At 24.7% G+C, this 11,656-nt stretch overlaps 2 protein-coding genes across 4 annotated transcripts in view; one reads left to right on the top strand and one right to left on the bottom strand.

Moving 5' to 3' along the window:
- Window positions 1-356: 356 nt before the first annotated feature.
- Window positions 357-8,420, bottom strand: LOC117169362 (aprataxin). Of its 3 annotated transcripts, none has more exons than XM_033355704.1 (4): window positions 8,293-8,420; window positions 3,549-3,875; window positions 784-917; window positions 357-667 (listed from the first exon to the last, which is right to left on the bottom strand). In XM_033355704.1, exons 2-4 carry the CDS (start codon window positions 3,860-3,862, stop codon window positions 501-503), a joined length of 615 nt encoding a protein of 204 aa, XP_033211595.1. In that variant the 5' UTR covers window positions 3,863-3,875; window positions 8,293-8,420; the 3' UTR covers window positions 357-500. The 3 variants fall into 3 exon arrangements, with proteins under 3 accessions (XP_033211595.1, XP_033211597.1, XP_033211598.1); XM_033355706.1 differs by having other exon boundaries at window positions 8,195-8,313; XM_033355707.1 differs by lacking the exon at window positions 8,293-8,420 and adding an exon at window positions 7,947-8,087.
- LOC117169355 (U3 small nucleolar RNA-associated protein 6 homolog) overlaps window positions 8,344-11,656 on the top strand; it is a 16,316-nt gene continuing 13,003 nt past the window's right edge. Inside the window, exons 1-3 of the mRNA XM_033355695.1 lie at window positions 8,344-8,662; window positions 8,753-8,879; window positions 8,979-9,119. Of these exons, the coding sequence (XP_033211586.1) occupies window positions 8,571-8,662; window positions 8,753-8,879; window positions 8,979-9,119 (360 nt within the window). The 5' untranslated portion in view covers window positions 8,344-8,570. The remainder of the gene's footprint in view (window positions 8,663-8,752; window positions 8,880-8,978; window positions 9,120-11,656) is intronic.

Genomic DNA, 11,656 nt, shown 5'->3' with positions numbered 1-11,656 from the left:
TCTCGCAGTTTAACCATTCCCAATATGTAATAATTTTTTAATACATTGAGATACTTTCTCAATATTTATGTAGCTTCAAATGTAAATATAAAAAAAAATTTGAAATTGTTACAGATTATTTATGTTCTAATGATTCAAAATATGTACAACTTCTTGCCTAAATATGAAATGAGAAAATAATTTTACACATTTATATATTCAACTTTAAAAATCATATTTTAAAGTTTTGTAAAATTATATACTATAAGAGAAATATTGAAAAATATTGATGAATTTTTACAAAAGTGTGTTTAACAAGTTTTACCTAATTACGTGATAAGTCTACTATCGAAAATTAAATTTGAAAAAAATTTTAATTCGTTGGAACTGAGAAGAAATTTATTTTCACCAACTTAAGTTTCATAATTGAATTGATGATACATAAAACGTATACAAATGATCACATTTTTTTCGAAAAAATTGATTTATCGCGTTTTGTTATTATAAATATTACTTGCAATTTATTTTTCCTCGCTGGGAAGATGTTCTAATAAATGCCTTTTTAATTCTGGCATGTTTTTCGGTAGTTTAGAGCATTTGTGACACTTTAGATTTTCAAGTAAATATTTATTATTCGCTTCAGTATTCAACTTAATTCGACCATCTTTTTCCAGTTGTATACGTACGTCTGAAATAAAAATAAAAAATGATTATCATTTTCTTATCGTAGAAAAGGAGAAAAAGTAATGAGAATTTTTGCATTTTATGGCTTCGAGCTATTTTTATTATGAAGTGTTTACTTACTACGTGAAGGTATAAAAAATGGAGTTGTGAAAGAATTCCAATGCTGTTTAGTTTTCAAGCATGGACTATTAAAATCTGTACTGATGACATGTAAGTGAAGTCTTTGCATGCTCGGAACTGCATGATAACCAACACTGCAAAAACAAAACTATTACTTGCCATTTTTAGTTTGAAACATTAGAAATTAAAAGATCTTTTTTTTTAACTGAACAATATATGAATTAAAAATTACATTATTTAAAGTCTTTTCAAATTAATAATTGCTCAACTGTTAATTATGTGTATAAAAATTCAACACCTTTATTAACTTATAAGAAATTCAATGAGAAAAATATATAACTGATAAGAAAGATTTATTTTTACTGTTTTTTTGCAATTGAATTTTTTTTACCATCGCTTCCCACAAATTTTAAAAAAATGATTAAATTTGAATAGATGTTGGCTTTCTTTCCGGGAAAACATTCTCTTTAATTCTGTTTACAATCTTAAAAGTAAATTTTTCTTTGGCTGAAATAGTGAAAAAAATTATAAGACATTTTTTAAACAAATAACTGTATTTGAAGATTATTTACTTATTTTCAAAATTGAAAACATTAGAGTTGCAGGGAATGGCTTTCCCGAAAAAATGAATCATGATTTATTCAATTGGTGATATTGAAAAAATAAACATTATTTTTATAGAAAAAAATTGTGAAAGTAACAAAAAAGATTTATTTTAACAATGTCTTTCATAATTGAATTTTTTCTTACTATCTCTTTTTACCTATGTTTGGAGAAATGTTGAATTTTAATAAATGATGGCTTATTTTTTCATGGAAAATATTCTCTGCGAATCTACTGCTTGCAATTTAAGAGAAAATTTTTCTATTGTTGAAATCGTTAAAAAAATTTAAAGAGTACATTTTTTAAACAAAGATTGGAACTTGATTTATTAAAATCCAACCATTTTTTTTAATTGGTAAAAAGCGATAGTAAGAAAAAATTCAATTACAAAAACAGTTGTAAAAAAAATTATTTGTTGAAAAACTTAAACTTTTTTCATATAAATCATATTTTTTCTGTCAAAGGACATAACTGATCAAATAATTTCAATTCTTAAAATCATAGAAAACTATGATATACTCTCGCTTTTTATAAATTTTTGAAAAAATGTTAAATTTTAATAAATTATGGCTTTTTTCAGAGAAAACATACTCTACTGTTTACAATTTTGAAAGTACTTTTTTTGACTGAAATCCTTAAAAAAAAATCATTTTCAACTAAAATAATGAAATATTCACCTAGACTAATTAAATTTTCCGTTGCAAAATTAATTTTCAACCAAAAGAAAAACATTTTTTCAACTAAAATGATGGAATATTCAGCTAGATTAGTTATATTTTCAGTTTAAAAAATGAATGTTCTACCAAAAAGTGGAATCGTCAATTAAAATTATAAATATTCAACAACAACAAAACTTTTAACAAAGAATTTAACTTTTAACCAAGCAGTGGAATTTTCAACCAATAAGTTGAATTTTTAGTAAAAGAATTCATTTGCAAACTAAAAAATACGAATTTCCAACAAAATAGTTCAATCCTGTAATCGAAATTTAAAGATAATTTAAAAACTGAAAGAAACATGTTTATTTAAATTTATATTACTATTTTAAGAACTTCAAGCACGATCTCGAAACAATTCCCTGAATGAATCTTTAGATGAATTTCCAAGCAAAAGAAAAACATTGATTCATTCATCAATCTTCCATAAAATTGATGAATTTTCAACTCGATTAGTTGAATTTTTAACAAAAAAGATGAATTTTCAACCAAGAAGATTAATTTTCTACGAAAAAAGATGAATTTTCAAATAATAATGATAAATTTTTAACCAAAAAGAGAGTAGTTAAATTTTTAGTTAAAAAATGGATTTTCAACCAAAGAAATCAATCTTAAACTAAAATGATGAATTATCAACTCAAATAGTTGATTTTTTTACCAAAAAAAATTACTTTTCAATCCAAAAGAACGAATTTTCAACTAAAAAAAGATTAATTTCCAATCAACAGAATAGTTACATTTTTAGTTAAAAATGGATTTTCAACCGCAGAAATTATTTTTCAACTAAAATGATGGAATATCAAGCTAGATTAGTTAAATTTTCAGTTACCAAAAGAAAAACATAATAAAAAATGTTAAATTTCCAGTTAAAAAAATAATTATTTTTCAAGACAAAACTCTCCACAGAATAAATCAATTTTCAATCAAAATGACGAATCTTCAATTTTCGTTGTCGTATTTTAAACCAAAAAGATTAACTTTTGGCAAAAAAAAATGAATTTTCAAATAATAAAGATAAATTTTCAACCAAAGTCATGAATTTTCGACTAAAATAATGTAGTATTCAGCTAGATTAGTTAAATTTTCATTTTGAAAATTAATTTTCTACCAAAAAAAAAAGGAATTGTCAATAAAAATGATGAATCTTCAACCAAAAAAAAGAACTTTAAACAAAGCAGTTTAACTTTCAACCAAGCAGTGGAATTTTAAGCCAAAAAAGATTTTTCTTACTAAAGATAGCAAATATTTAATCAAATACATGAATTTTCAACCAATAAGTTGAATTTTCAGCAAAATAGTTAAATCCAGTAATATAAATATATTTTTACAAATGAAAAAAAATGTTTATTTAAATTTATATTACAATTTGAAATTATTTAATTAAGGAAAATTAAGATATATATAAATGTTTGAAGTTGAAAGTGTGAAATTGGTCATGGGACTTACATAAAATCATGATCTTTGTGCTCTTTGGTCAAATTTTCCCCAACTTTCTCCATGTGTTCTAGAAGGTCTATATTCTCCTTTGTGACATGTTTTAAAGCCGGTATGTCTTTTTTCGGCATCACTAAGTAATGAAACTTTGCTTTTGGATATTTATCTTTTATAACAATAACATCATCATCTTCAAGGACTTTAAGCTCAGGATCCTGCATAGAAGCGAGTAAACCCCCTGACCAATGATTTTTTTTAGCAGGAGGTCCTCCGCTGGAATTTGTTGGGGCTGATTTTTTCATTGTTAATAATGATAAACGTCTCATTCAAATGTACGAGCTGTAAAATTTAATAAGATAGTAATATAATTTGATTAATATTTAATATATTTTTATTAACATTTCATTTAATTCAATGTTTTAGAATTAGAAATTTAAAAGGAGGCACCGCAGTTATTTAAAAAAAATTTTAGTCCAAACATAAACTATTAATGAAATCTACTTTTTCCTTTTCTCAAAAATTAGTCCCGTTAAAGAAATTGACGGTTTTAAAAATCAATGCTAGCAAGGGTCTTAAGAATGCTTAAATGTACAAAAATCGCCACATGAATAACTCTTAGCAAAATCTTAAATCATTTCCAATGTTTCTTCTGAAAATTCAGTCGAGAAAAATTACGCAAAGTGGACAAATTTAAGGAGTGCAATAGCGGCAGTGCTAGTCCTGTTAAAATTATATTTTTCTTTTGATTAGTAAAGGCACGAACTATGTAGGTAAATTTTCAACTTAAAAGGTAAATTCTCTACTAAACAGTTGAATTTTGAACTGAAAAAGGTTAGTTCACAATCAAATAAGGAATGGTGAATTTACAGTTAAAGAAGTTTACTTTTTCACAAAAAACATTGTTTTCAACGAAAATGATGAATTTTCAACTAAAATCACGAATGGAATAAATTAATTTATAGACAAAAAAATTCAAAAAGATTAACCTTTAATAAAGGAGTTTCAATTTCAACAAAATAGTTTTATTTTAAACTTAAAGGGACTTATGAATCTTTAAATTAAATACTTGCATTTTCGACAAAAGGATGAATTTTCAAATAAAATGACGAATATTTAACTGGAATACTTGAATCTTCAACCAAAAAGATGATTTTTGAAATAAGAAGATTTATTTTCAAATAAGAAAATTAATTATCCACAAACAAATTATTTTTTAAAAATTGAATTTTCAAGTAATAAAGTCAACTTCTCAGCCAAATAGTCGAATTTTGATTAAAACAATTTGTTTTTAACCAAAAATGGAATAGTAAAATCTGTCAGTTGAAAAATTAATTTTAAACCATACTGTATTATTTTTTTCAAACAAAGTGATGAATTTACAACTAAAATTATGAATTTTCAATTACAATAGTGGAATTTTCAACTAAAAAAATACAATTTCAATCAAAAAGATTAATTTTTATCAAAAAAGACGAATTTTCAAACAAAGAAAAGCTAATTTTTCAACAACATGAAAATGAAATAGTCCAATTTTCAATCGAAAAAATAAATTTCCGGTCATAGTGACAATTTTTCAACTAAAATTCAACTACAGTAGTTGAAGTTTTAACAAAGAACATTAATTTTTTTACTAAAATGACAAATATTTAACTGAAATAGTTAAATTTCAAAGAAATAGTTGAAATTTCAACGAAATAGATGAATTTTCAACTAAAATGATGAATATTTAACTGGAATACTTAAATCTTCAACCAAAAAGATGAATTTTGAAATAAGAAGATTTATTTACAAATAAGCAGATTAACTATCTACAAAAAATGAGTTTTTAACAAAAAATTGAATTTTAAAATTTAAATTTAAAAAAATTAATTTTCAACCAAATTAATAAATTTTTTTACTAAAATGAGGAAATTTAAACAGCAACAGTTAAATTTTAAACCAAGAACATCAATTTCTACCAAAAGAGACGAATTTTCCAGAAAATAAATGAATTTTTAACTAAAAAAGTCAAATTTTCAACCAAATAGTTGAATTTTGAGTAATAGTATAATCAATGAATACATAAAACAGGCAAATTTTGGAAGTCCTCAACAAAAGCTCCGATTTTCATAATTTGTTTTTAATATTATTTAAAATCAGAAACCTTTTGGAGGGGGCAAACCATTATTTATATTGTTTAAACAATATTTATGATATTTATTTTTAAAATTAAGTTTTGTCCCCATTTTTTTCTGAAAATCTCTTTATATAGTAATTTCAGAATAAAAAAAAGTTGTTAAAATAAATTGTATATCCATAATTATATATTTACATCGTAAAAATTTGCTGTGTGGGTCAAGAAATATGTACGTGTTTCACACACTATTGCGTTATATTTTGTTAAAAATTCATCTTTTAAGGTATAAAATTAATCATTTTGGTGAAAATTCCACTATTGGGTTAAAAGTTGAAATACTTTGTTAAAAATGTACTGTTTGGTGAATAGCTTTAGTTGAAAATTCATATCTTTGAATGACAATTTTAATTTTTTAAAGTCCTTGACTTTTGTTTGATTGTTTATTTTTTAAAATAGAAATTAAACTATTTCAGGTGAAGATTCATCACTTTAGTTAAAAATTCATCTATTTGATTAAAACTTTAAATATTTTTTTTAAACATTCGGCTTTTTTTCGTAAAAAAATTAATTTTTTTTATTGAAAATTATAGTATTTCATTTTTTGGTCAAATTTATTTTTCTCAAAAGAAAATGCAACTATTTGGCCGAAAATTGATCTTTTATAGTTGAAGATCCTACAGAGTGTTTAAAAATTCATATATTTTTTTTAATTCGCTTTTTTCTCCAAAAAATTAATCTTCTCGGTTAATTCATGTTTTCGTTTAAAAATTAAATTATTTATTACAAAATTATTCTGTTTTGACAATAAGAAAGTTTTGTAAAAATTTATTTTGATTTTTTTTTAATTTCAAAAAATTGTTATTCACATTTATATTTTCCATGTGTTTTTGGACGACCTATTCTGAATACTTTTGAACTCCCTATAATATTATTCGAGATATGATCGTGAAAATAGACCATGGGAAAGTAGTTTTGGAAATCGATAGTTTCAGAGATGTTTGTGGATATTTAGGGTAAAGAAGGTAATAAGTTGTTAGAGACAGTAAAAATAGATAAAATCTCCACGTGGCGGGGTAATGAAAAAGGTAATGTATTCGTTTAACTTGCATAATAAACAAGCGTGGTATTGTTATTTTCCATTATGATTAATCGTATACGATTAATCGTATCTCCGATACGCAGAATATTAATGAAAATTAAATTTTCAATTTTTTGTACATGTGAGTAAAGCGCTAAATTATTTACATTTAATCAAATATTTTTAAAAAAATGATAAATAAGTCTTCATAAAATTTTATTTATTTAAATTTCATTATATTTTCAGTAATGTCTGATACAGAATATTAAATTTCTCACCATAAATTGTTTAAATACTAAATAGACATTTCTAATTGTGTTATGGATATCAATTTTTTGTCACTGCACTATTATATAAAAAAATGATAAGTAATTATTCGAAAAATTTTTAATGTATTTTGATTTAATTTTTTGCTATTTATGACTGCAATATGAATAAAAAATATAAATATCTGTTTTTTATGTTTTTTATGAATATCGTATAAAAAAAATTGTTTACACTTAAATATCATTACAATTGTTTAAACAATATATAGACTTGTTTGTCCCCTCCAAAAGGTTTCTGATTTAAAATAATATAAAAAAACATTAAAAAAAAAGATCAAAATCGGAGCTTTTCTTGAGGACTTCCAACTAAAATGCTTCGTTGACGCTACTATAAAAAAGATAATTTTTTAACCATAAATGGAATAGTAAAATCTTTCAGTTACAATAGTGGAATTTGTAACCAAAAACATACATTTTCAATCAACAAAATTAATTTCTACCAAAAAAGGCGAATTTTCAAGCATAGAAAAGCTAATTTTTCAACCAAAAATAAAATAGTCCAATTTTCAGTCGAAAAAATAAATTTCCAATCATAGTGACAATTTTTCAACTAAAATTCAACTACAATAGTTGAAGTTTTAACAAAGAACATTAATTTTTTTACTAAAGTGATAAATCTTTAACTAAAATAGTAAAATTTTCAACTAAAAAAATTATTTTCTGCCAAAAAAATGCGAATTTTCCACAAAATAAATAGTTCTATTTAAAACACACACACACATAAATCCTCAACAAAATATTTAAATACAACAATATAAATCCATTTTTACAAATGAAATATTTAATTTTATATTAAAATAAAAAAAGTGTAACATTCGCTTTCGAAAAAATACGCTGACTTTAAACAAATATATTTTTTTTGAGAATTCAAGATCGTTACATTCACTCACCATGCATATAATTTTGATTTTAATTTTATCAAAGGAATTTATTTTCACGATAAATGATAGCGAAACATTTACGCAAAATATATAGCGTAGACCACTGTAACTTCCACTTCGCGTAGGTTATCATTTTTAGGAGATAAGTTATAGCGTAATCTATCAGTCTTTTAAGAAATATAATCTTAACATTATTAAAAACATTAAAAAGTCGTTTATTTACCAAATAATTAGATATATCATTTTAATTTGCTTACTTTATGAAAAGGTTTGATTAAAAACAAACTTGTGTTTGTTATGGCAACATACTACTTTTACCTTAATAAGTAACTAAAAATAAGTGCATTATACGCACCTTTTAAACATTAAAAAAAAATAAACTCATGAATAACGTAAAAATCTGAAACCGTAGCAAAGACAAATATATACAATTGAAATTTAAGGTTAGGTTGTAGGATTGTAAAATCTTGGACGTGATTGGTTGTGACATTGCAATACGACGTGCATGTGTAAACACTGTAAGCGTGTGCGTTCAAACCGTTCAAACTGTAAAATGCTGTAAAGCGAGCACATGTGTCATTTCCAAAAGTTTATTATAAATAATATCAAAACAGTTGTAAATAAATACACACGATGGCGGAATTTGTGGAGAAACGATGTGAGGAAATGATTCCTGAACTGGAGCAGATGGAGAGGATAAAATTATTTGACAAAATAGAAACCAGGTTTGTAATGGATGAATAGAGAGGTTATGTTTTTTTCCCTGATATTTTCTATAAAAATATTGTGATTATTTGGCTCCTTTAAACTCACAGAAATATATTGAAGAAACGAAAAGATTATGAATACAAACTAGAGAGGCACTCAAAGTGCAGAGAGGATTTCCTGAAATATATAGGCCACGAAACCACTCTTTTGGGACTTATCAAACAACGCAGATATGTAAGTTAACAATTATATGCTCTTTTTTTACATTATTGTAAAATACTGCTTTGGCACAAGATGACAATTAACGGTTATGGTTTAACATTTTTGTTTTAGAAATCAGGAATCACTCAAAAGAAATCAGCCATAGATTATGCCATTAAAAACAGAGTAATTCGATTATACAAAAAGGCAATATTTAGATTTACTGATGATAATCAATTTTTGATTAATTACTTGAAGTTTTGCAAGGAATTTGTAAGTACCAGACTTTAAACTCTTTTATCTATCCCCCCCTCCCTTTTTAAATTCATCTTCTTTCCCCTTTTTACAAGAAACTTTCCCTTTTTCTCGTTTTTTGCTCAAATACGAAGTGAATTAATGTAACCGAATAAAAATATTCAACTATTTTTTGTTAAAAGTTCATTCTTTTTGGTTTAAAAATCTACTATCATTTTTCTGGCACAGAATTCATCTCCTTTAGTTAGAAATTACTCTATTTGGTTCAACAATTTATTATTTTGTTGAAGAATCAACTATTTTGTTAAGCAAATTTTTTTTCGTAATCCCACTGTTTTGTAAACACTGGTCTTTTTGGGCAGAAAATTCGTCCTTTTGAATTGCAACTTCATCTTTCTTTGTTGAGAATACAATTTTTTGTTAAAAATTCAACGGTTGTCTGAAATATTCGATTTTTAGATAAAAAATTCAACTACCTGGTTGAAAATTCAACTGTTTTGTTGAACATTCATCTTTTTAGATACATAATTCATCTGATTTGGTGGAAACGTCATATTTGTTGGTTGAGCGTAAACTTTTTTGTTATAATTTAAATTGGCATCTGTAAATTCGTCTTTTTGCGTTGAAAATTCAATTATAATGGTACAAAATTAAACTATTCCGTTGATAATGGAACTATTTCGTTAAAATTTGAACTATTTGGTTAAAAATTCCACTATTTTGGTAGAAAATTTAACTTTTCAATTGAGAATCAACTTCTTTGTTGGAAATTCAATGGTATTATAAAAAATTCGTCTTTTTGGGTAGAGAACTTGATTATTTTGTTGACCATTGAACTGTACTATTTGGTTGAAAATTAAAATATTTTGGTATAAAATTCACCTGTTCTGTTGAAAATTAATAATTTTTTTCTTGAAAATTCTTATTGTCGAGTGAAAAGTTCAATTTTTGTGTAGTAAAATCGTTCTTATTTTTGGGTTGAAAATTAACTTCTTGTTGAACATCCGAGTCCGAAAATCTGATCGAGTCCGCATTGCATACACTTCTGCAGGTCCCCAAAATAAAGGTCAAGTTCGTTAATCAGACATTTCCAACCAAAATTAAAAAAATTGAGAGCATTTTAAAAATTTTGAAAGGTTTCTTCTCAAATTTTATAAATTTTTGTATTAGTTTCTTATAGATGAGTAAAAGACTTGCAAATTACCTAAATAAAACTTTTTATTTTGATGAAAATTAGAAAAGTTTGAAAATTTTCAAAAAATAGAACAAAAATATTTTTTTCATAGATCCAAAAATTTCATTCAAAATTTTCACTAGATACCAAATATATTTTATAATTATTCTAGCCGAATTTTTCGATTAGCCCACAATTTAAAAAATTAGAGCTTGTATAACCTAACTGTTGAGCGCGAAGCGCGATTATCGCATGGAGAATGTAATCGTCAAGGCCGTAGGTGCTTTGAGAACCTTCTTTAATGTCAAAAAAAAAATGTTCAGCTTCACTTTATGAGGGGTTTGAATTACAGTATTTGATATAATTTTATATATATATATATATAATAGGGTTTAAAAAATTTTTTTTTTTAATTTTGTTGAAAAGTTAAAAGTACATTTAAAAACAAAAATTTTGGCGCCTATTAGAGCCATTAATATTAAGGTTTGCCTCTATTCATTTGTAATTTTTCTATTTAAATAATACGGAAAAATTCTATTTTTGAATTTTAATTTATAGGAAATTTCACGCTCTACATAAAACTTTGGAAGGTCAAAATTCCTCAGATCAACCGTTTCAAAGATATCTGCGATCAAAAATAACACTAATAAAAAATTTCAAATATTTTCCAATAAAACTGTCAAAAAAGATCATACTCTATATTTACATTATTTTTTGTGTGTAAAAGCACTTGTTTTTTCTTATAAAGAATTAATTTTCCAATAAAATTTATTAGTATTTAGTAGAAAATAAAATAAATTTGTTATAAAAAAGAGCTTACAATCTCAGGTTAACGGAATTAAAGTGATTTTACAAAAAAAAAAAAAAAATAAATATAGAGTATGATATTTTTTTGTACTTTTATTAGAAAACATTTGAAATTTTTGATTAATGTTATTTTTTATGACAGATATCTTTGAAACGGTTGATCTGAGGAACTTTGACATTTAGACTTTTTTTAGAGCGTGACATTTCCTGTAAATCCTCTCTCTGGGATGTTGTGAAAGCAAGCTATTCCGAAGTAATTAAAATTCAAAAATAAAAAATAAAAATTTTCGTGTTATTTAAATAAATAAATCACAAATAAATAAAGGCAAACCTTAATATTAAGGGCTCTAATAGGCGCTAAGATTTTTATTTTTATATGTATGTACTTTCAACTTTTTAACACCATTAAAAAAAATTAGAGAATGCCAAATGAACGACTAACGAAACAAGTGTATCAAGGTAAAGTAAATGTCAACGTGCCCAGAGGTAGACCGCGGAAAGAATGATTAGAATGTGTGAATGAGACCCTACTTAGAAGAGACATAAGAAGTCACAGAAACACGAGAGCCTGCAT

The sequence above is a fragment of the Belonocnema kinseyi genome, chromosome 3 (genome assembly GCF_010883055.1).
Source record: "Belonocnema kinseyi isolate 2016_QV_RU_SX_M_011 chromosome 3, B_treatae_v1, whole genome shotgun sequence".
NCBI lineage: Eukaryota > Metazoa > Arthropoda > Insecta > Hymenoptera > Cynipidae > Belonocnema > Belonocnema kinseyi.
This window is presented reverse-complemented; position numbering and strand designations above follow the sequence as displayed.

What these genes read in the sequence shown, in the direction of transcription:
- LOC117169362 (XM_033355704.1), bottom strand. Translation starts at nt 3,862, where the DNA reads ATGAGACGTTTATCATTATTAACAATGAAAAAATCAGCCCCAACAAAT. An exon ending in CACAAAGATCATGATTTTAT is followed by an intron (nt 918 to 3,548) that starts GTAAGTCCCATG and finishes TTGTTTTTGCAG; the next exon opens with TGTTGGTTATCATGCAGTTC. An exon ending in ATTTTTTATACCTTCACGTA is followed by an intron (nt 668 to 783) that starts GTAAGTAAACAC and finishes TTTTTATTTCAG; the next exon opens with ACGTACGTATACAACTGGAA.